The 24525-nt window shown below is 52.7% G+C and overlaps 1 protein-coding gene across 3 annotated transcripts in view; it reads left to right on the top strand.

Moving 5' to 3' along the window:
- CDH22 (cadherin 22) overlaps window positions 1–21593 on the top strand; it is a 124051-nt gene extending 102458 nt beyond the window's left edge. Inside the window, exons 8-12 of one of the 3 annotated variants that reach the window (XM_057530117.1) lie at window positions 160–296; window positions 11575–11696; window positions 11815–11932; window positions 17733–17984; window positions 20910–21593. In XM_057530117.1, coding sequence (XP_057386100.1) covers window positions 160–296; window positions 11575–11696; window positions 11815–11932; window positions 17733–17984; window positions 20910–21466 — 1186 coding nt within the window. In that variant the 3' untranslated portion in view covers window positions 21467–21593. Of the gene's footprint in view, window positions 1–159; window positions 297–11574; window positions 11697–11814; window positions 11933–17729; window positions 17985–20681; window positions 20768–20909 lie in introns of those variants that run through there. The other 2 variants (XM_057530116.1, XM_057530118.1) reach the window with 2 other exon arrangements.
- Window positions 21594–24525: the final 2932 nt, after the last annotated feature.

Genomic DNA, 24525 nt, shown 5'->3' with positions numbered 1-24525 from the left:
CCAGTGCAGCTGAGATGCAAACTCAGATCCGTTTCCACTCCTCTGCTTCTTGTGTCTCCCAGGCAGGTGGTTCCTCTTTGGGGGTAGGGTGGAGGGACATGGGCACAGGCTCCACTGGCGCCAGGGCACCTTCAATCAGCCCCGCCCTGCCTCCCTCAGGTACGCCATTGACCGCGACTCAGATTTGGACCAGATTTTTGATATCGATGCGGACACGGGCGCCATCGTAACCGGCAAGGGGCTGGACCGAGAGACTGCCGGCTGGCACAACATCACTGTGCTGGCCATGGAGGCGGGTGAGCCAGGGGGCGGGGCGAATATGGGAGGGAGGGGCGATGACTGAGGGGTGGAGCTGGGGCGGGGCAAAGCCCAGGGAGGAGGGGCCAAAGGCTGGGGGCGGGACAAAGAGTAAGAAACTGGGCAAAGCTGGGGTGGGGCAGTGGTCAGCAGAAGCTGACCCGCAGGAACAAAGATCTGGGAAGGTTCCCAAGCCAAAAAATCAGGGCCAGTCTCGGGTCTGGCTTTCTTACCTCAGCATTTATTGAGCACCTGCTACACACCAATCCCTTTTTTAGAGGCTGGGGATACAGCCCCGAACAAGATAGAAAAACTCCTTTCTCCATGGGGTAGAGCTAGACCATCAACAAACTGAGAGAAAGGGTGTACGCATGTCAGCTGATGCTAAGTGCTAACAAGAAACTGGGAAAGAAGAAAGCAGAGGAAGGGGATCGGGAGGGGATTGTTTCTCTTAGGGGAAGGCCTCTCTGAAAAGGAGACATTTCAACAGAGAGCTCAGTAAAGTGAGGGAGTCATGCCGCCGTCAGAGGGAAGAGTGTTCCAAGGAGAGGGAACAGCCAGTGCAAAGGGCCTGAGGTAGTAGTTTGCCTAGCATTGGAGGAACAGCAAGGAGGACAGTGTGGTTGGTGAGGGGCAAAGTGGTCAGCCATTGCAAGGTTTTTGGACTTGACTCCAAATGAGGTGGGAGTCACTGGGGGGTGTTGAGTAGAGGAGGGAGGTTGCTTGACATGATACCTCTGGCTGCTGCATTGCGAATAGACTGGGAGCTCCGAGGAGGGGGTGGGGGCGTGGAGGGGGAACAGGGGCTCAGCCAGAAGTTACATGCGACAGTGCCCAGAAGATGAGACAGTGGCCTGGCCCAGGATGATTAGCCATGTTAATGGTGAGACGTGGTCAGCTTTGGGAGACAGGCTGAAGACAGAGCCCACAGGACCTGCTGATGGGATGGTACAGAGGAGAGATAGAGAGGGGTCAAGGATGACTCCAAGGTGCTTGGCCTGAGTTTCTGGAAGTGTGTGTGTGTGAGAGACATGCAATTTGGCGCAGCTGAGGAGGAGTGTGAGCTGAGAGAGAAAGAGGGGGCCCTGGGACATGGGGTCCAGACAAGTCAGGCCGTGGAGGTGAGGAGCTAAGAGCGTGGAGGGTCACGGCACCCCGGGAGTGGGGAGAGGGCAGTTCTAGACCTCCTCCACAACCAAAGCAATGCTGCCGCTGCCCCTGCCTGAACCTGCTCTGCAAGCTCCCCCGCCCTGTCAGCTCTCCAGGTCTCAGGAGCCAGCAAAGCCTCCAGGAAGCAGTGGTGACAACAGGAATACTCAGAGTCTCTGAGCCTTGGGTGGGGTGGGCGCCATTCAAACTCCCCTCTGCATACCTCGGCCCCAAGCCCCTCCTGCCCCTTCGAGGCCTCCTGGTGGCCTTCCTCCTCCTCCTCCTCCTCCTCCTCCTCCTCCTGCTGGTGCCTCCCACTTCCCAGGCCCCACCAGCCCATTCCAGCCAAGGAAGTCCCTAGGCTGAAGTTCCCTTCGTCTCTTTCAAATTCGGTTTAAAAGAAAATACAAAGCTGGCTCAAACCTCAGGGCCTGCAGCTCCCGAGCCTTTGAATCCACTTCTCCACCGCATGAAAGGGAGATAACAAAGGTGGCTGGAGAGGAAGTGGCGGCTGGACTGGAAAGAAGACAGCTCCCCCTCCTTACCTCCCTGAACCTGCCTCTTGGGCAACCATGGGGACTGGCCCAGCTGCTGGGCAGAGATGCCTCCCCTCCCTACCCCCAGATACATCTCCTCTACCAGCTGTCACACCGCCCAAAGGCCCACCACTAGCAAGGCCGTTCTGGGGTTAAGCCTTGTGCTTCTACCCAGCGAGTCTCTTTCAGAAAGCAGCTAGAGCCACATACGAAGTCTGCAGTGCTGCCGTTTCACAGGAGAGAGCGTGTCCGGGGGACTGTCCCCCACAAACATTTTACAATGTTTACCTAATAGCTACTGAGCTCCATGCTTTCTAGCACGTACTTTATTGATCATGATCTGTTACAGAGCAGCACCCATTTTACTGATGGGAAAATCGAGGCTCAGATCATTAGGAGATTTGTCCAAGGACGTGCGGTGGCAGAACTGGGATTTGGACCAAGTGTTCCTGGTTTCCTCCACAGCTTTGCTACGTGGCCTCCCTTTTCCTGGTACTCTGCTCTCGGGACCCCACCCCAAGCCCCAACCCTCCCCAGCAACTGAGCTGGGGAAGGAGATGAGTCTCTGCAAGGAAGGGACTGGTCGCTGGGCTAGAGATCACTCCCCTCTGAGCTGCAATTCACAACCCCTGCCCAACCCTCACCGAGGATATTAATCAATGGGAAAATGAAAGGTTCCCACTTCACAGTGCTGGTGGGAGGATTAAATAGGATAATACATGGAAAGAACTTAGCCTAGTACTTAGCTCTCAGTTAATGGTATCTATCGATCTTGACTCTGTGCACTTGGCTTAAGCACCAGCTCTGTGCCAGGCACTTTACAATGCTGTGCTCATTGAATCGTCCCACCTATCAGGTGTTGATTCTGCCGTTATCCCCAGTGTGTGGATGAGGAAACTAAGACTCAGAGAGGTGAAGTCATTTGTCCAAATTCCCGGCGCAAGCCTGTCTGACTGCACAGCCCGCTGTCACCCAGATGCCCCTCAAGTCATATGTCTTTGATGCCAGGCACGAAGCCAGGAGTGTCACAAATAATCCACCCACTCCGGCTTCTTGCCATCTCTGTGAGACAAGGACAAATTATTATCCCCACTTTACAGCCAAGGAAATAGAGGCTCAGGAAGGAACAGCGATGGCCCCGAAGTCACAGAGGAAGTCCATGCAGGGTCAGGGCTCCCAGCAGCCAGCCGGGACCCCAAGTGCAACACCCGTGCCTTCCTGCTGAAGCATCCATTTGGCTTCCTCAGAAACAGGGGATGGTGGTGGGGTCACGGTGCCCCGCCTGCTCCGGGTGTAACAAACATGAGGTGACAAGAATCAGAGGGGAAATATTTATACACAGCAGCTGAGCTTTGCCAGCACCTCGGAGGATGCGGCACTCAGCCGGGAGCAGCCACCTGTCACACCGGATTACCTCAAAGACTCCCGAACCACTTAGAATGCCGGCTCCCCCCTCCCCAAACTTCTGAGTCATCCATTCTGCCCATGCAGACGCTCCTTCCACTGACATTATCTTTAACGTTTTGTAATCATGAAATATTAATGACCGATATTGAATTTAAAGTACAATTTGTGTCTGAATCCTTCAGTGGAAAGGGCAGTTGTAAAGGGACAGTCTTCAAAGAGATGGCGGGGTGGAGGGGGGAGACTTGGAAAGCCAGTGCTGGAGTGGGCGGTGCCAGGGGGCTGCATCCGGCCCCCTCTTCCAGGTCTGGAGGGGTGGTCTCTAGCTGTCCCGGACAGCAAAGAGTTAACCAGATTAGCTAGAGCTTCCCCATCTGGGTCACCCCAGGCCAAGTCACGGTTTTACAGCCCCCTGATTTTTTCCTTCATACCACAGAGCACGCTTTATGATTTATATATGCATTCGTGTGCGTGCTTAGTTAATCTCTCTTCCCCGGGAAACAATACCTTCCATGAGGGCAGGGTCTCATCTGTATCTGTAGCATTCACACCGGGCCTGGCACTTAGTAAGTGTGTATAAACATTTCCTGAATGGATGGATAAATGGGCTTGCCCACCCAGTTAGGAAGGCAGGGCGACATGATGGAGAAAAACTGCTTCTAGTGGCATGGCTCCCAGCTGTGAGTTTGGGCAGCCGTTTCCCCTCTTCTTGCTTTAGTTTTCTCATCTATTAAATGGTACCGTATTGGATAGCTATAAGGATAATAACTCTATTGTTAACTATTAATAACAGTGGCTTCTATTTATTTGAAGCTCACAATATACCAGATATTGTGCTGAATGCTTTATATAAAGTGTCTGCTGAGGGCCTCTTGTCACCCACCTGCTCCGGGCACTGGGATCTGGTGATAAAAAGTCTTGGCCACTGACCTCAGGAGTTCACAGTTGGGCAGAGAGAGACACATCAACTGTCAGTGGCAACGCAGAGTGCAAGGAAGGGGGCGGTGGGCACTCAGGAGGTGTAGCCAGGGACTTGCCCCCCTAGAGGAGAAGGCAAGAGACTTTCCCAGAGGAGGGGACATCTGAGTTGGGTCTCAAAGGCTAAGGAAAGGGGGTTTGGGAGCTCCCAGCAGAAAGAGCCCCACATGCTCAGGCCTGGAGCCTTGGCCGGCAGAAAGACCCCTGTCCATTCTGAGAATGGAGAGTCTGGTGTGGCCAGAGGCTGGAGCCAGAGAATGGCTGGAGTAGGTGGGGTGAGGTGAGTGTGCAGAAGCTCACTGGGCCTCTACAGGAAGGACCTCGGATGTCCTGTGAGCAGCCGGACATCTCCTGGAGACGACAGGGAGCCAGTGCAGGCTTTAGAGCAGAAGAGGAAGATGGTCAGATGTGCAGTCCCCAGCGTTCACTCGGGTTGGTGGGGGAGGGCGGACGGGAGCGGGGCAGCCCGGAGCAGGCAACAGATGGGAGGCTGTCAGGAAGACTCGGGCTTGGACATGTGCTGAGAGCGCAGGGCAGGGTGGGGACGGGCAGGAGGAAGTGCCAGGGAGGCTGACTGTGGTGCCATCTGGGAAGAGGCCTGGCACAGCCCTGCATGGAAGGGGTTGCTTCAGAAGGCAGTGAGCTCCCCGTCACCAGAGGTGTGTAAATGAGGCCTGGGTTCCTCTTGGATTGGGTAACTCCCGAGATCCTGTGCCACCTAGGTACTTAACAGATGCCACCAGGAACAAAGATTTTTGTGATGTCCATGGAGTCTCATAAGACAGCCCAGAGTATCAGGACCAACTCAGCCCTAGGGACGAAAACTTTCTCCCACCCCACCCCCCAATTCCAGGGCCCCTTTTTTACCCAGAAGTCCTCCCGCACCCTTCGGAGGACCAAACATCCCCACCCCAACAAGGTCAAACCTCCAATCTCCACGTGGAAGCCAAACAGATAATCAAAGAAACAGAGAAGGGCACCCTAACCTCATGCTCCCACTGGATGTGAGTGGGGACGGGGCAGGGAGTGCGAGGCGACCGCCCCTGGCAGCCCTGACACCCCTCCCCTGGAGCACTCCCGCCTGCTCACCCAGCCCCCCTCGCCGTCCTGCCTGCTTGTCTTGGCCAGCTTGTAATTGGGATGATAAATCTTCCTGCCCAGCTGGCCAGCGCTAATCAGAGCCTGGTGTTTGGATGCAATTTAATTCCCTCGAGAGGAGGGAGGCGCTGAGGGGACGGTGGAGAAGAGGGTCCAGGCTCTGCTCCTCCCACCCTTGCAGCACTGCAAGGAGGTACCTTCCAGCTGCCCCCCACCCCTCTGCCCCCCTTCCTCCCCCTTCTCCCCACTTCTCACTCTCCTTCCCACTCCCACTCTTGCGACCCCACTTCTCTCTTTCTCTGTGGGCTTCTGACTTTCTCTGTGACAGCCAAGGAGAACTTCAGAGTCCAGCTCCATTTGCTTTACGGATGAGAAAAGCTTGGTCCAGAGAGAGAGGCAGGAAGAGGGTCACACAGCTTGACTGCTCCCTAGATGGTGGGATCTGGGTGGTGGGGGGGCGTGAAACCCTCACAGAATTAGTCCATCCAGAGGTCTCATCTCTCCCTGTCACCTCCACAGCACCCCAGCATAGTCAGGGATGCCACAGACGGTGAAATCCATTCATTCGCTAAGTCTTTATTAAGCACCTACTGTGTGCCATGCGCAGAGGGGCTGGGGATACAGCAGCAAACACAAGAGACCAAAATTCTGCTTACTTTCTGGTGAGGGAGATAGATGATGGGCAAGTTAAGTGAGTAAAAATATAGCGGGTGTTGGGTAAGTGCTGTGGAGAAAAGTAGAGCAGGGAAGTGGGTAGCTGGTGGGATGACAAGGAACAAATTTAAATAAGGTCATCAGGGGAGGTCTCTCTGGGAAGACATCTGGGCAAAGATCTGAAGGAGGGAAAGGAGGAAACCTGGAGCAGAGGAAAAGGCGGAGCCAGGTGAGGGACGAGGCCAGGGAGGAAGATCACAAGGGCCTTATGGGCATGTAGGTCTTGGGCTTATAGTCTGATTGCCCAGGACTAGGGCAGTCAAGGAAAGCTTCCTGGAGCAGGCAGAGACATTTGTTTGGGGCCTTGAGGCAAGTCGGATTCTGGCAGCTGAAGATGGTCAGAAAGGCAGTACCATTTGATGGTTAAGACTCCCCTTTTGGACCCAGACCCAGGTTCCGTTGATGGTTCCCTGTGAGACTTCGGGCAAGTTCTTTACCCTCTCTGAGCCAGTTTCCTCATCAGCAAAACGGCAATAATTCAAATCCCTACCTCCCACGATGGTTGACAGGATGAAATGAGGCAGCACAGCCCCTGGCCCATGGCAGGTGCTCGATATGTGTTTGCTTGTGTCCTTCTGGCAGGAGCATATCCCTAGGAGTTCCCTAACAGGGTCACCAGGCCAGGCCCCATCACCCCTACACTTCCTACTGGCCTCTAGCCCTCCAGGTCCAGTTTGGTCCAGACACCAGGTTAGGAACTGCTAGGGGGTGGGGGTCTTCCTTAGAAGGAATCCAGAATCTTACTATCTACAGCCTCCCCTCCCACCCCAGGACCTTTGCACATGCTGTTCCTACTGCCTGGAGCACACTTTCCTTCCCATCCCCTTCATCTGATTACTTCCTAGTTGGATCTCAGCCTAAATGTCACCTACGCCAGGGCAAATATCCCTGCACCCCACCAGGGTAGGAACCTAGGAACCCCTGCCTCATACACTCACAGTCCTGGACTTTTTTCTCTCTACTTTTATCACAGTCTAGAGTGATATCTGTCCCTGCCACTAGACCAAGAGGCCGTGTTGGTCTTGTTTAATGTTGTGTTCTTGTTACAAAGGAGGTGCTCAAACTGTAATAGTCAGCAAAAACCAGAAGTCTCAGTTTCAAATTGCCTGATCCAATCCCCCGTCTGTTATACATAAGGGACGCTGAGGCCCAAAGAAGGTAAGGGGCCTGCCCACACTGCACAGCAGCTCTCCCGCCCAAGCCTGCTCTCTTCCCAAGGCACCCAAGGAATTGCCCACCCTCCTCTGCCCCTCGGCCCCCCAGTGCTATACCTGACACCTCCTCGGATTAATGGTGAGCCAGCTCAGAGAGGAAGCACCAGGCTGAAGCACGTTTAATTTTAATTTAGGAATCGGTTAAGACTGCGGGCCTGCTCAGCTCTGGGTTGTCAATCAGCCTTCCTCAAGGCTGCATCAATTAGTTTAAAAATATTGAATGTAATTTTGCCTGACACAACATATTGCAGCTACTGCAAAATATAATTTATTTCAGAAGAAGAAATAATTAAACTAATTTGCATGTCAGTCAGCTGAACTGAAATGCCAAGGGAGGGGCGTGGGCTCCATGGGGGATCCAGCCCCCAGAGACAGCACCTGCCACTGGGCATTGGGTGAGGTCAGCCTGGGCCTCAGTCTGAGCCGTAGCTGCGTCTGGATGGACAAATATTCAGGCAGCAGGAGGGCCCACTGGAATTGCATCTAGACCATGCACTGGACTTAGAGTCAGGAGACATAGGACCCAACCTCAGTTCTGCCACTGACTTGCCTGTGGCTTTGGACAAAGTCTTGCTCCTTTCTGGGCCTCAGTTTCTCCATCTACAAAATGGGTTTAGGGAATTCCCTGGCAGTCCAGTGGTTAGGACTCAGTGCTTTCACTGCCGGGGCCCAGGTTCGATCCCTGGTTGGGGAACTAAGATCCTGCAAGCCATGTGGCATGGCCAAAAATTAAATTTAAAAAAAAAATGGGTTTAACAAGACCTCCATTATGGGTTGTTTTGAGGATCCAATGATGTCATAGATAAGAAAGTTTGTTATAAATTGGAAAGTCCTGCACAAAGAGGAAGGTTAATTAATTGATGGATTTCTTATTTTATACCAGAAACATTTAAGTTGGTAAAAATTATGCATTATCATCAGTTATTACAAATGATGCTACCTGTGATGGGGAGGGGTTTGGAGGAAGCCAATCAGAGGCGAGATGCCAGGTTGGACCTCCCCCAGCACCTGCCAGTCACCCCCAGGCAGTAGTTTGCAACACTTGCTATTGATACATATTAGATTCACCTGGAGCTGTTAAAAAACCATCAATGACCAAGCCTTGGGCTTAGAACGTTTTAAAGGCTTCCCAGGTGATTCTAATAGCCAAGCTGAAGACTGCCATGTCAAGAGCACAGGATGCTGACTTAGGGCTGGACCACAAGCTCTGAGGGGTCCAGGCAAGCCCCCAATTCAGGGGTCTCTGGGATAAGCTCTGTGGGTGGCAACTTTGGAGGCGTAGAGGCACACCTCTCGGCTGCCCTGCCTCTCAGATCTGCCAAATCCTCATGCCAAAAAGGATTCAGGGCCTTCCCAAGAGGTGACCCATGACATTTGAAAGGAGGAGATAGGACAACAACAAGACGGTAAGGTAAGGATGTTCTAACTAATCTTATTGTGACAAACATTGCAATATCTACGTGTATTTTACACCTTAAACTTACACAATGTTATATGTCAATTACATCTCAATAAAGCTGGGGGAAAAAAGAGGTAGGAGAGGCCCAGCAGAACCCAGAGGAATGGTACAATAATGGGGGTCTCACCAGCAGTGGATCCAGCCCTCCAGCAGGGTGTCTGCCCGCTGAGGATCTTATCCTACTCTGAGGTCCCCCTTCTGCATGGCCCCATAGGACCCTGTCTCTCCCTCCAGCCCTGCACACCCCACCCACTGCAGGGGAGGGGGCCCTGGCCACCCCGTACCCTCCTTCTGCCTCAGTGGGGAGAGAGGTGCCTGATCCAGGCAGCGGCCCTCAACCTCCCCTCCTCCCCTCCTCCCCTCCTCCCCTCCTCCCCTCCTAAGCACCCACCGGCTGGCTGTTTAAGTTCTCTGGCAAAACACTCTTAAAAATAACACCTCACCCGACATTCCCAGTCACGACTCCCATCTCCCGCCCCCGGAAGGGCCCCCTCTAATCGCTGAAGCAGCAGATCTGGGTGAGCTGAGAAGATAAGGCACCCCTGCCTAAGGGGAGCTCCAGAGAGGAGTCGGGGTCTGAGTTAATTAAGGACTCCCCCCTCCCCCCGCTTCCTTTCCCTGACCGCCCCCCCCCAGGAGGTGGCCGCACCTGCCTCCAATCTCCATTTCTCTTCTTATCAACACAGGAGCAGCTGCAGTCGGCATCCAGTGGGGCCCTGAGTTCAGAGAAGGAAGCAGCCAACCAGCCCCCACTTGCCCCCAAAATTCATGGGGTTCCTGGATGCCTGGAAGCTTCCAGGCTGCCCCCAAAATAGCTCCCTGTCAGCCGGGTCAGAGACCCAGCCATCAAGTCACTGCTCGGAAGGGGGTAGTTTCCTCTCCCAGGGGATGTCCTTGATTTCACCGGCGGGTAGAACGTGTCAGTAATGAACTCATGGCTGAGATAGCTAGGACAGGGCACCAGTGAGCACTCAGGGGTCTGGGTTGGGGGCTATAAAGGGCCAACATTCAGGGTGCTTCTCGGAGAGGACAGGCTCGGATGAGGTATCCCAACAGCCTAGAGTCACTGAATGTCATTGCTGAAAGGAGCCTTCAAGGATATCTGCTGATTTAACAAATCCTTATGTAACACTTATGTGCTATGTACACAGTTTTAAGTGCTTTGCACCTATTAACTCAATTTTTCCTCTTAACCAACTTGTTACTAGTAGCCCCATTTTGTAGGTAAGAAAACTGAGGCACAGAGAGGTCAAGTGCCATGGCATGGATCACACAGCTACTAAGTGACAGAGTTGAGATTGGAACCACTTGGCTCCCAAGTCCTTTCTCTTAATCACTATGCTCTGTTCATTTTCCAGGTGTGGAAACTGAGACCAGAGCGGGAAAAGTTTTACCCAAGGTCAAACACTATGTCAGAGACAGAGCCATGCCTGAAATTCAAGACTCTTTCTGTCTGAATGTTTCCAGGCTTCATTCATTCATTCAACAAATCTATTAGAACCAACTCTGTGCCACATCCCACAATGCTGGGGACCCAGGGATTAATACAACAGAGGCCTTGACCTCAAGACATTGCAGTTGGAGGAGTGGGGACTTCGTGGCTTTCCTGAGGACATTGGCGAAGACCCCCCTCCAGTGGACTTGTCTTGCCCTCTCATGATCGGGTCTTAAAAGAGCAGAGGTTTGGGACTTCAGTTGTCAGCTGACCAATTCTTTAAACTTTCACATGTTTTAGTTTCCCTTATGCAATATGGGGATAGAAATTGTACCAAACCATAGGATTTCTGCAAGGATACCTGAAATAACGGATATGGATACTCCAGGAGAAATCTGTGCACTCCACAGTGATGGAATGGAGATGGCAATGTTGATTGTAGTGTTGTTGGAGGTGGGAGTGGTGGGTGGTGATGTGATAGTGATGTGGGTGATGATGGCGGGGGTCATGGTAGTATTGGTGGGGCTGGTAATGGAAGTTGTGGTGGAGATGGTGGAGATAGTGAATGATTGGTGATGATGATGGTGGTAATATTGATGATGGTGGCCACAGGGGGGTGATGGTGGTGGTAAGGGCGGTGAGAGTGATGGCCTTAGTGTTTGTGATGATGGTAGAGATGAGGAAGGTGGTATTAGTCAATGCAGTGGTGATGGCGGCAGCGATAATTCTAATGGTGATGGTATTGATAATCTAATGGTGAAGGTAACAAAAGAGTGGTGATGGCATTGGTGATGGTGATAGTGGTGAGGATGGTGATGGTGGTACTGATAGTCATGTTGGTAGAGGTGGCAATAATAATGCTAATGGTGTTGATGGTTTAATGGTGGTAGTGGTACTAGTGATGGTGATGGTGATGGTGAAGGTAGTAATGGTGGAGATGGTGACAGTGATGGTGGTGGTGATGGGGTGGTTCTGGTGATTATGGTGATGGAGGTTGTGGTGATGATGCCAGTGGTACCAGTGCTAATGGCAGTGGTGGTGGTGGCAATAGTGACAGTAATGGCGATGGTTACAGTGATGATCTAATGGTGGTGATGATGATAGCAATGGTGGTGGTGGTGATGACCCAGTTAGCCAGACATCCTTGGTCCTGGTCCTAATATGAGCTTGATCAACCCACAGATCTCTCAGTGTGACCTCACTGCCTACTCTTGTCCTAGCAGTAGATGGGGGGGGTTGTCTAAATCTCACGCTTGATGCCTCCCACCCTACGCTGTGCTCTTGTTACAGACAATCATGCCCAGCTATCCCGGGCATCCCTGAGGATCCGAATCCTGGATGTGAACGACAATCCCCCAGAGCTGGCCACACCCTACGAGGCAGCCGTGTGTGAGGATGCCGAGCCAGGCCAGGTAGCACAGAAGGGTTGGGGACTGGGGGTCGCTGCCAGGACTGGCCAGGACACCCTCTACTCAAGCCCAGAGTGGGCTTGGCCTCACATCAGCTCCCTGCCCCCTCCTCACCCTTCAGCTCATCCAGACCATCAGTGTGGTAGACAGAGACGAGCCCCAGAGCGGGCACCGCTTCTATTTCCGCCTGGTGCCTGAAGCTCCCAGCAACCCTCATTTCTCTCTGCTCAACATCCAAGGTGAGTTATCTCAGAACAACCAAATCCTAGGATGCATGGAGGGAGGGGCTTAGCCTCCTCAACCCCTTCCCATGCTATAGAGGCGCCCAGAGGGCCAGTGGTGGGTCCAAGATCACACAGAAAGTCTGAGCCAAGCTGGGGATGTTACCCAGCCTGCTAGCCAGACCCTGAAGAACAAGCAGGAGATGGGTTGGCTGAGTGGAGGAGGGCTGCCCAAGGATAGAGAATGGTAGATGGAAAGATATAGAGAGGGAATACATGAGGAGTGGGGGGGTGGCCCAGCATCCAGGGTGGAAAGAGCCCCTGATCTAAGTGAGGATTGGAATAAGCCACACGCACACACTCCCACCCCTCCGTTTAAAAAGTGCTTTATCCCACTCGCATTTCTCTTTGCATCCTCACGGTCACCTTGGGAGGTGGTTTTCTTACCCCTCCCCCCATTTTGCAGGTGATGAGACTCTAAGAGGATAAGGGACCTACCCAGGGTCATATAGGGAATCAGTGGTGAGTCTGGGACTCAAACCGACACCTATCTCAGTTCCAATGTGCTTCCTGCTCGCTACCTTGAAAGCAAACTGCCCCTCCCATCCTGAGCTGATCCCATTGTGAGACCCACCCCTGCAAGTTCCCCTTCAGTGAGAAGTTGAAGTCTGAACCTTTGAGGAGTAGACTGGGGGACGGGGTGGTCAATGGACTGGGAGTGAGGGACCTGGGTCCCAGCCCAGGCTCAGTTGAAAGCTTTCTATGCAACCCTAATGCCTGCCTCAGTTTCATCATCTGTAAAATGGGGCTGAAGATGCCAGCCAGGCAGCTAGGTGGTCCCAGTGAGATGTGGGTTACTGAGGTATATTGTCAGTACCTAGAACATGGCATTTCCTTCATTCAGTAATTATTTGTTGACCATTTATTGAAACACAGTCCCTACATGTCAGGCACTGTTCTAGGTCCTGAAAATGCAGCGGCATGCAAGACAAAATCCCTGCCTTCGTGGAGTTTATATTCTAGAGAGGGGAAACAGAAATTAAACAAATAAATATTATGATGGGGTTGATAAGTGGCTGGCAGGGAGGAATAATGCAATCTTCACGAGTCTGGACTTTGTTCTATTCAGTGCTGGACCCTGGGTGCCTGGCACATAGTAGGTATTCAAAAATATGTGTTAGGGAATTCCCTGGCAGTCCAGTGGTTAGGACTCCAAGCTTCCACTGCAGGGGGCACAGGTTTGATCCCTGATTGGGGAACTAAGATCCCGCAAGCCACGCGGCGTGGCCAAAGAAAAACATAAAAACAAGAACATGTGTTAGACAAAACAGGAGGAAATAAAGCAAGGCAAGAGTAGAAGCTATTTTAAATAAGGTGATCTAGGAAGGCCTCTCTGAAGGAATCAATAGTGAGTAGGGATCTGAAGGAATCAATAGTGAGTAGGGATCTAAAGGAAGTAAGGGGGTGAGCCATGCAGATAGCTGGGCAAGGAATGATCCAAGTGCAAGAAACAGCAAGTGCAAAGACCCTGAGGTGGGAACAGGCTTGGGATGTTCAAGACCTGCATAGTTGGGGTGAGTGAGTGATGGTACTGGAGGAGATGTAGTCAGAGAGGTACTAGGGGCCAGATCATGTGGGTTCCTTCTGATCCTGTTCCAGGTCTGGGATCACCCCCAAGACCTTGACACCCCTTCCCTCAGTGGCTGCTGAAGCCAGACCCATCTGTATTTCCAGGAGTAATATTAAAAATATTTAACAACCAGTGCAGCTCAGATAATCAATCAGAAAGGACCCTGATCATAAGTAATCTGGAGTAGGACCATGGAGCCTCTGCTGAGCCAGGCTTTAACCCCTTAGTGACTTGATCGTGTTAAAGTTGGGGGTGTGCTTGAGGGAGAGGCTGAGGCAGCAGGGAAGGACTTGGGGGACTCAGAGTCATGCCTATTTAAACCTTTTTGGAAGTAGTTCAATATTTTAACAACTTTAACAACTAGTGCTGCCCTGATTGCTCATTATGGTAGTGGTACCCCGAGCTGAGCGCAGGAGACACAAATAGCCCTGGATTGACCTCGCCAAGTTCACAATCTTTCCAACCCAAGGGGCCTGAGGTTCTGCCCCAACTGCCTCTCTTTGACGGGGGCTGGGGGCTGGGGGCTGGGTTGGCCACCAGGGCTCCCATCCAGTGTGACCACCTGCATACGAGCCCTGGGAGCAAGGCTGGCAGCAGCGTGCTGAGGCCAGCACAGCCCGGAAAGGGCTCCTCCTCCAGTCCCCCGGCCCCTTCCCACGGTGTGCCAAGCCCCCTCCTCCTCACCATATAAATATCCCAGTTGACAAACGGCTACCCCAAGCCATCTGTTTCTTTGTACAAATTTGTAGCCAGTTTGGAAACGTGATTTATAAATATTGCTTTTGCAGCCAGGATTGACACTGATGTATGTCAGGCCAGATGGATGGATGCAGTGCTGGGCGCAGATCCTGCCTAGAAGGGTGGGGTAGGGGCCTGGGGTAGCCACTGGCTTCCCCAAATGAAGCCAGCTGCTGCCCAGGAGGGCAGCTAAGAGGTAAAGGCATGATGCTGACGGATTTCCTCTTCTGGGGTGAAAGAGTAGCAGGGACCAGAGCTCTCCAAACATATGGTTCCATGTCCAAAGACAGCAACCCTGAGAAACAAATATGTCCTCTCCTCTCCTCTGTTCTTGCTTTTGGGAATTAGAGGCTGAGTCAGAGCCAGCCACTCATTTTTCAAATCTGTCCACTTCTCTGTGCCTCCACTACCACTGCTATTTCACATCTAAAACACACAATAGCTTCCTAACTGGTCTTCCACATCCACTGCTGTATTTTAGATTAGAGGCTCCCTTGCTTAGAAGGTAGGCTTAGCAAAGAAAGGGACCATGTCTGTCTTGTTCATTGCTGTATCCTCAGGGGCTAGAATAATCCTGACCTATAGAGGGTGTTTAATTAGTATTTGCTATTGAATAGATGGATGATATGTCACTAGGTCGCTTCTTTGCCCATCAATCGATGGCCTCCTATTGCCTTTAAGAAAATAACCCAATTCCTTACCATGGCCTCTAAGACTTTCTATTATGAACCTCTGCCTCCCCCTACAGCCTCTTCTTGACTCGCTCTACTCATCACCCTCATCCCTCCAGCCGCCAAGGACTGCTCTCAGTTCCTTGAGTTCCTATGCCTCTTCTAACCTCAGGACCTTTGCATGGACTATTCCCTCTCCTAGAATTCATTGTTCAGGGCTCACAATAATATCATTTCTTCCAAAAAGTTCTCCCTGATCTCTCAGACTGGTCAGATCCTCTGTTAGATGCTCTTCCTACACTTTTCCTTCTTAGCACTCACCATGGTTTGCAATTGTAGACTAAATTGTGAGTTTATTTGATTAACCTTTGTCTCTCGCATCAGAATATAAGGCCAGATCCAGGACTATGGTTGATTTAGCTCCCCATTATTCCCCACCCCCCATGACTAGCATGGTGCCAAGCACAGAGTAGTTACTCAATAAAGATTTATTGGATGGATGGATGGATGGATGATTCGATGGATGGTTGGAAAAGGTAGCTATGCCACCAATTCACAGGATAAATTCAGACAAGTCCCTTCTCTCTGAGCCTCAACTTCCACGTATATAAAATGGGAATAATGTTACAACTCTTGGTGGTTGTGAGGATTAAACATTTCTATGTATTTAAAGTATCTACCCAGTCCTTGATACATAAGAAGTATGCAGCCAATGCAAAGGAGTCCCACACCATTCCTTCTTTTCCTCATCTTGCTCTTGAGCCTTTCTTTCCTTCCCAGGGGAAGGCAGATGTTGTCACAGCTGGGGTTGACTTACCCTTTGGCAGGAGGGCTAGCGTTCAATCCAGAGCTTGAGGAGCTGACCCAGGACCACCAGTTACCCTAAAAGATGTGGTTCACTCAAGCATCATTCTTCAAGGCTGGCTCAGTGCCAGGGAAGAGACAGGCACACGCTACCTTAACACAGCATGACAAGTGCTGTAACAGAAGTATGCATGGCGCCCGCACAGTCAGAGCAGGGAGGGGGAAGCCATAAATCCTTCCTTCCCAGGGAAGCGTAGAAAGGAGGCCACAGAAAAGAGGTGACATTTAGCTGGAGCATGACGGATGAGGAATTTGCCCAGGCAAGAAAGTGGAGAGGGTGTTCCAGCTAGCGGGAACTTAGTGAATAAAGGCAGGGCAGCCTAGACAGAGAGCGGGCGCGGGGTGTAGCACGTGGGGGTGGGGCATGAAAAAATTAACAACCAGCATTCATGGAGCATTTCTCCGTGTTAGGAACTGTTCTAAGGGTTATGTGCGAATTACACTGTTTAATCCTCAAACCTACGTGATGCTATTTTCCTCCGTTTCGGATGAGGAAACTGAGATCCAGGGAAGCTAAATGAGTTTCCCAAGCTAGTAAATGACCAACTCAGCATTAGTTATTAACATTTTAATGGAAATTTTCAAAGATGTATAAAAGTAGATAAAATAACACAATGAACTCATATGTGCCCATCACATGAGCTTTAACCCGTGACCAGTCTTGTTTCAGCTGGACCTCCGGTCCACTTCTCAGGTGTGCCCAAGGTCACAAGTCGGCCCTTCCAAGGGCTCTTTTTCCTGCATTGTGTTCATGATGGGGAAGGCCAGGCAGGCGCACTGAATTGGGGTCTGTGGGGAAGAGGCTGAGTTAACTGGGACCGCAAAGCTGGGGAAGGGACCCAGGCTGTCAAAGTCTGAGGTCAGGGAGACCAGCCTGAAGCCTGCGAGGGCAGAGAGAAGGACTCAGGAGGGAGGCCTGGGCCCCCAGCAGGAAGCAGGACCCCTTTTGTGGAGCTGGCTGTCAAGGATGGGAGAGCAGGCAGCTGGGCTCTGAGTACTTCTCGACCACCACATCAGCAGCCACCAAAATGACAGAGGGTCAGTGATGGCCTGGCCCCTGCAGGAGAGGTGGTGTGGAGGAGTCACGAGGGCGGGGGAAGTGGGCTCGCCTACACCTCAGCCCGTGTTCTACACCCACCCCCCGAGTCCTGACTGGCACTCCCAGCACGAGGCCGAAGCAGTGCGATGAGTATGACTCATGTGAGTTCACTGTCCCCTCTGGCCATTATGCATCAAAAGGAAGGAGACGGGTGAGGTGACCTTGGTACCCTGGGGTGTCCTCATCAGGCCCCAAGGGTCATGCCCCCAGCCCTCCAGGCTCAGCTCTTAAAGAGACTCCTGACAGAAAGATGCCTCAGCCAAAGGCAGGTGCCAGCCCCTGTTCCCAGTCTTCTCTGATGACCCAGAACTTGTCAGTGCCCAGGAAGCCACAACCCAAGGACCACAGGACCCCAGGGTCAGGATGCATTGGACAGCTGGGGTGGAATCCGAAAGAAAAAAAGGCTGTTGAGACAAAAGACAAAAAAAATATTTTTTTGACATAGCCAGGGACAGGACCTTGGCCCAGCTGGGGACAGAATCTTGGAAGAGCTGGGGACAGGACCTTGGCACCACTGGGGACAAAATCTTGGAATAGCTGAAAACAGAATTTTGAGACAGCTGGGAATAGAAGCTTAGGACAGCTAAGGACAGAACTGAGGGCTCTACGGCTGGGGACAGGACCTTCAGGCAGCTGGGGGCAGAATTTGGGGAGAGCCGGTAACAGAATTTTGGGAGATCAGGGAATAGACCCATGGGTCAGCCGGGAGACAGCAGCTGGGGGCAGAGCGAGGCAAATCCCGAGGTGGAATCGGGAGGTGGCTGGGACGGGGGAGGCTGAACCCAAGTCACACACCACTCCCTCTCTTCGAAGCAGACAATACAGCCGCGGTGCACACGCAGCACATGGGCTTCAACCGGCAGGAGCAGGACGTGTTCTTCCTGCCCATCCTGGTGGTGGACAGCGGGCCGCCCACACTGAGCAGCACGGGGACGCTCACCATCCGCATCTGTGGCTGCGACAGCTCCGGCACCATCCAGTCCTGCAACACCACGGCCTTTGTCGTGGCCGCCTCCCTCAGCCCCGGAGCCCTCATCGCCCTCTTGGTCTGTGTCCTCATCCTGATCGGTGAGTCCGCCAAAAGCCAGCCCCCTGCCCGACTGGCCCCCATCCTTGGGCCCTGGATTTCCTTCCTGAGGTGGCCCCATGGGGGTCTCACTTGCCCTCCCCATCCTAGGAAGGGCTGGCTTGATTGATGTCCAAGTTCTAAGCTGCAGCTCCTACGAGAAGTCTCCTAAGTACAGACCAGCCCTACCACCAACTCCAGAAGGTGTCAGCCCCCAGCTGAGACTAAGTTCATGCTGGCCCACCCTCTACATGGCCCAAAGTCTCTCTAATTTTTAAAAACCAAGCCTATTTTTAAAAATTCTCTCATGTCTATTGTCCTATGTTAGTCTTTATGTAGTACTTTTAGTAAAAAAAAGGGCTCTTGTGAACCTCACAACCCCTCAGCCAGATGTATCATCCCCATTTTTGAGATGACAAAACTGAGGCTCAGAGTCGTTAAGTGGCTTGCAAAAGGGGACCCAGTTAATCTTCTGACTTGAAATCAGGTCTTTTCACCCTGTGTTCCCTGCTCCTTTAACTACCCCACCTGCTAGGAATCTAAACTGGGGGCAAAACTTTGGGGCAGCTGGAGTAAAATCTCAAGACACTTGGGGAGGGGGCAAAGTCTACTCGGGTATCAGTTCCACCAGCAGCCAGTTGAACCCCCAAAGTGTCCCCAGGGAAGAGGTCAATTTTCAGGAGCTAAACTGGATTCAGGTGGCCACAATGCCACCTCTCACTGTTAAAGCAGAAAGGCCTCACCTCAGTCCTGACTACTGGACTTCACGGAACAGCCAGAGCTGGAGGAACTCAAGGAAGGGCCAGATGGCAGATCCCAGGTTTGCTCAGTTCCCTGGGAGATTCAGCTGCCTCCCACGCCTCACCGCCCACCCCCGGGACCTGAAGAGGTCCTGGGCAGGCCCCTCCTAGCTGGGAGGCCCCCCCTCCTCTCCGCTCCCCAGCCCATGGCTCAGAAACCCTTTTTCCAGAGGATGCACTTTACAGCGGTTTCATTTTCCAAGGCAGTGCAAACAAATTTCTGCCTAATTGCCCACAAACGAATGAAGTGCACATCAGTGCTCTAAAGGTGACGGGCGGAATCACTGATCAGGCCTGGCACATCTGTCGCCTGCTGCCCGCGCTCCCCACCATCTGCTCTCACGGGCATCCCCCTCCGCAGCTCCCGGCCTCCAGCTTCAGAAGCCGTCCATCCATCTTTCCCACTTCTCTCCTGACACCTTTCCTCCCTCCCAACCTGTCCCTGGATCCCACCTCCTTCCCTGTCATGATCCACCTTGTTAGGTCGTGAGCCAGCACCCTGCCCCATGGCCCTCACAGCTGGTTCTGGCCACTGGCCTGGCCTGAGCTGTTTGGAGCTGCAAGAAGAATCCAGTGCCTGATAGGATACCTACCCAACATATGTCTGTCCATCCATCAACCCACCTATCCATTTAATCCTCTCATTTGCTCATCGGTTCCTAATTTATCCATCCAGTGAGTACCCCCACCCATGTGCTGAATTATTCTAGGCACTGGGATTCATCAGTGAATGAAAGAGACAAAAAGCCCTGAGTAACTGGAAAGTTGGGGTTGCCATCGCTGAGACTGGGAGACTGAGGGTGGGAAGGGGGAAAGATTATTCTTTCACATTTGGACACATTAAGTTTGCGATTCTCCTGGTCAACCCCAAGGACTTGCTGGAGAGGAAACTGGATGTACAATCTAGATTTCAGGGGAGAAGTCCAGGCTGGAGGCTGCAATATGGGAGTTGTCAGCCTCTAAATGGAATTTAAAGCCACGAGACAAGGAAAGCGACAATAGAGGGGGTGTGGAAAAAAGACCAAGGACTGAGTCCTGGGACATCTGATGTTAAGAAGTCAGAGAGGAGAGGAGAAGAGAAGCTTGCTTATAAGGTTGAGAACGAGTTATCAGTGAGGTGGGAGGAGGAAGAGTATGCAGAGTCCTGGAAGGCAAGTGAAGAAAGCCAAAAAAATCTCATCCTTGAATCACCTAGGTCTCCATCCAATTCTTCATTCAGTCATTCATTCAACAAGCATGGTTCTCTTGCTTACTGCATGCCAGGCACCACTCTAGGGGAAAGTTCCCCAGGTCCTCGAGGGCAGTTCAGAGTGTGTATTTTGAGGTGGGGTGAGACTGACATGTTAACATGGCAGGGTCTGTGCTATGAATGAGCAGTGACTTTCAAACCTGAGCTGCCTGGGCATTACCTGCAGGCCTTATTGAAACAGACTGCTGGGCCCCACCCAGTAGATCTAGGACAGGACCTGAGAATCTGCATTTCTAACAAGTTCCCAGGAGATGCTGATGCTGGTCCAGGGTCCGAACCAGGGTGATAGAGAGCAACCCCTCATCAGGGGAGCTTGGAGGTGATATCCTGAACCCGGCCTTAAGCTCTCAGGGAAGGGCTCCTGCAGGAGCTATCTGGACCAGAGACCCAAATGGCGAATAGGGTGATCAGGGCTTCTGGAGTGGACAGAGGAGGGCAAGGGTGAAAGAGAGGTCAGGGTCAAGGACATTTCACTCCCCCCAGACCTCAGCTGCCCCATTCCCATCGCCCCACCCCCACCCCAGCACCCAGAGACCTCAGGGGGATGTATCTCTTCATAGAGTTAAGGATGGAGACCTCAGAGGTTGGGTCCAGCCCTCAACACCCATGAAATCTCTTAACACTGCTCTCTGTCCCCACCCCACCCCCAGTGGTGGCATAGGCTTGATTTGCACACCTCCCAAGACGGGCAGCTCACTACCTATCCAGATAGCCAGCTACGGTCTGACTGTGAGAAAGGTACTGTTGCACAGAAATCTAGGAAATTTGCATGAGCATTTAGGCTGAGCCAGCTCTGCTGGGGAGGAGGGGAGGGGTGGTCCCCGGACTGCCCTGGGTGGGGCTCGGCCCTCACGCGCCCCCTTCTGTCTCCTGCGCAGTGCTGGTGTTGCTGATCCTCACCCTCAGGCGCCACCACAAGAGCCACCTGAGCTCGGACGAGGACGAGGATATGCGCGACAACGTCATCAAATACAACGACGAGGGGGGCGGCGAGCAGGACACCGAAGCCTACGACATGTCGGCGCTGCGAAGCCTCTACGACTTCGGCGAGCTCAAGGGCGGCGGCGACGGCAGCGGCGGCGTGGGCCCTGGCGGAGGCGCGGGGAGCCCCCCGCAGGCCCGCCTGCCTTCGGAGCGCCACTCGCTGCCGCAGGGGCCGCCGAGCCCCGAGCCGGACTTCTCGGTGTTCAGGGACTTCATCAGCCGCAAGGTGGCGCTGGCGGACGGGGACCTGTCGGTGCCGCCCTACGACGCCTTCCAGACCTACGCCTTCGAGGGCGCGGACTCGCCAGCCGCCTCGCTCAGCTCGCTGCACAGCGGCTCGTCGGGCTCCGAGCAGGACTTTGCCTATCTCAGCAGCTGGGGCCCCCGGTTCCGGCCCCTGGCCGCCCTCTACGCCGGCCACCGCCCAGAAGGCGAGGCCCCGGCCTCCTAGCCCGCCCTCCCTGCAGCCCAGGACCCAACTGGACCCCAGGACAAGGCACGTCCCCTGCTCACCCCCTTCCCCCAACCCTCCCAGGGCGGCCGGACAGGAGGGGGACCTTGTTCGGGCAGCGGACTCCCCGACGGCATCCCTCCCCTGGGCGGGGGGAGGGGGGGCAGGGGGGCGGGGGGGGGTTAGGCAGCTTTTGCCCAGAAGTGCGGGAATTATGACCAACATCATTAAAACTGCAGCGAGAACGGGCACTGCGTGGCTCTGGGGTTAGACAGGAAGAGAGGGTGGTGTGGATCCCTCCTGGCTTAGGGGAGAAGCTGGGGGGAGGACGCTGCAGAAGTGCCCCCCCAGGAATGCCCCATCAGAGTTAAGAGGAAAGAAGGGCTGTTCATTTACTAAGCACCTACTGTGTGCTGGGCCTGTACAAAGACCATCTTAGTCATCACACAAACCTCGAGGTGGGGCCCTGCAGGTAACAGTTGGAGAAAGGCAGCCAGAGAAGTGGCTGGGAACTGTCCAAGGACACCTTACTGGCTACCTGGCCTTGGGCAAGTTACCTCTCTTCTCTGGGCCTGTTTCCTCCTGTGTCAAACGAGGCAAATAGCAGAACCTACCTCGAAGAGTCTTGAGGATTAAAAGGCGTCATATGTGTCAAGTGGTTGGGACAGTGCCTGGCACATAGTAGGTGTTCAATAAATGTTAGCCTTTGATACTGTTATTATCTTTGTCGTTATTAGAAGCCCAGCGTGTCTGCCTCGCAGATCTGAGCTCTCTCCGCCTTTTCCCAACATCTCCAAGGAAATAGAAAACCTGACTGTTGGTGTTGCTCCTGCTCTGAGTCGGGGATAGGGACGTTCCCAGAAATTGGAGAGCCTTCCGGTGTCTCAGGCGACACTGGAATAGGACACCTGGCAGGCGTGCCAAAAGAGGACAAGGTGGGCAGCTCCAGGACTTGGATGAAGTGGGAGGGTTGATGGGAGATGGAAGGGTCAGAAGCCACTGAGTGTGATGGGGACCTTATCTGTTTGTTCTGGGAACCCAGCAGTTTCCCCATCCATGGACCCAAGTTAAGAACCCCCGGGCTAAGTCACCTCTAAGAGCCTCCGGCTCTGAAAGCATTTGATTATAAGATATAGGTTATTTGTCCTCCTGCCCCACACCCAAGTGATTAATTCATTCTACATTGACTGGCTGTGAATTCCAGCTCCTGCTAGGTGGGCATCCTTCATCAAGGTTCTCAACTGCTGAAGTCTCAGTTTCCTCATCTGTAAAATGGGGTTAATGATAGCCCCTACCTTAAAGGATGTTAAGAGGCTTAAAGGGGATAAAGAATGTTAAGCTCTGATCCCAGTGCCTTCCTGCCACATTGAAAGTGCTCAATAAATAAATGCTCATTTGCCTTATTCTTTTACCCTCCCAGGGAGCATTCATTCATTCCCTCCACATTTGCCAAGGTCCAGTGTGACAGATCCGGAGATAGTCATTATGTCCTGAGTGCCTTGCCTGTATTATCTCACCTAAGTTAGATACTGTCAGCCCCAGTTCACAGGTGAGGAAACTGAGGTTCAGAAACTAGTAACCTGTGCAAGGTTACACAGAGCATGAGTAGTTCTGCCTTCCAGTAACTTCCAACCTGGGTAGGGGCAGGAGGCAGGGGACCAGAAGCAGCCAGTAACAATGCACTGGGTAAGAGTTGTAGCAGAATTAACAGAAAAAGATCCTGGAAACACCGAAGAAAGATTGAATAATTTTCAGAGGAGGTGACTCCAACTGAATCTTGAAGAATGAGTATGAGAGGTACGAGATGGCCAAGCAAGCAAGACATTCCAGGCAGAAAGAAGAAGAGCATCCTCAAAGGCTGGGGGCAGGGGGGCATCAGGAAGCATGTGGCAGCTTCAGGAGTGGTGTGTGGTCCCCAGAGCTGGACAACTGGGAGGAGGAATAGTGAGATGTGAGCAGGGAAGGCTGGTTGGAGGCGGGTTGCGAAAAGACCTTTAAGGCCAGGCTAAGAAAGGATGCTTTGTTCAACTTGACCATGTCTCCTAAAGTCCACTGAGGGATAGGGGGTTAGTGTGGTTAGCCCAAGTGGGGACATTTCAGGACCCTCATCCATATAGGAGCCTTAACCCACGGTTCCTGTAGCTCATGAGATGAATGGGTATTGTAATTTGGGGACCACTGGGGTGATGTGTGATCCCCTCTCTCACCCATGTGTGCCCAGCTCTCACGTACAGAATCCCAACTATTCTCAGGTTGGTTATTGCCATCTCCATTGTAGAGAGGGAAACTGAGACCCAGACCCAGAGGAATAAAGTGATGCGCTCAAGGTCACTCAGCTGGTAGGGGACAGAGCTGGGACAACACAGGACCTCTGATTCCAAGTCTCTGTTCCTTCCACATATGACCGTTGCCTTGACAGACTCTGACCCTGCTGAGAGGGAGATTACAGGCAGGTTATGTGTCCAGAGGGACGAACAAATACAGAGTCACAAAAACCCCTGAACATCTTGTCCAAACCCCATACGTGGGGAATGACTTTCTAAAGGTCACACAGGGTTAAAGAGCTTACAGAAATAAAAAACATTATTCATCCAGAGTCACCTTCTGAGCCTCTGGCTCTTCCGTTTTCCAGCTGTGTGACTTTGGACAAGCGTTTTACCCTCTCTGTGCCTCCGTTTTCTTATCCAAAAAGTGCACCCACTAGAACACCTACTCCATAGGGTTGCAGCGAAGATAAAATGCAGAAATAACCACTGACACTTACCGAGCATTTCCCACACGCCAGGCACTGCTCTAAGCACTTCACGTGAATTAACTCTTTTAATCCCTCACCAGCCCAGTGAGGTAGCCCTCATTTTATAGGTCAGAAAGTGAGGCACAGAGAGGTTAAGTAACTTGCCAAGATCAAACAGCTAATAAGTGGAGATGCCAAGATTTAATGGAAGCGCTCTGGCCCCCAGAACCTACACCATCTGCAGCACTCACAGTGCCTGGCGCACAGGAAGCATTGGGCGTGTGGCCTGGGAGTATCCGATGCCCCCGTCTGTGCCCTGGGAGAA

The sequence above is a fragment of the Balaenoptera acutorostrata genome, chromosome 15, assembly GCF_949987535.1.
Source record: "Balaenoptera acutorostrata chromosome 15, mBalAcu1.1, whole genome shotgun sequence".
Classification (NCBI taxonomy): Eukaryota; Metazoa; Chordata; class Mammalia; order Artiodactyla; family Balaenopteridae; genus Balaenoptera; species Balaenoptera acutorostrata.
The sequence above is the reverse complement of the archived record's forward strand: the minus strand, read 5'-3'. Positions and strand labels throughout refer to the sequence as shown.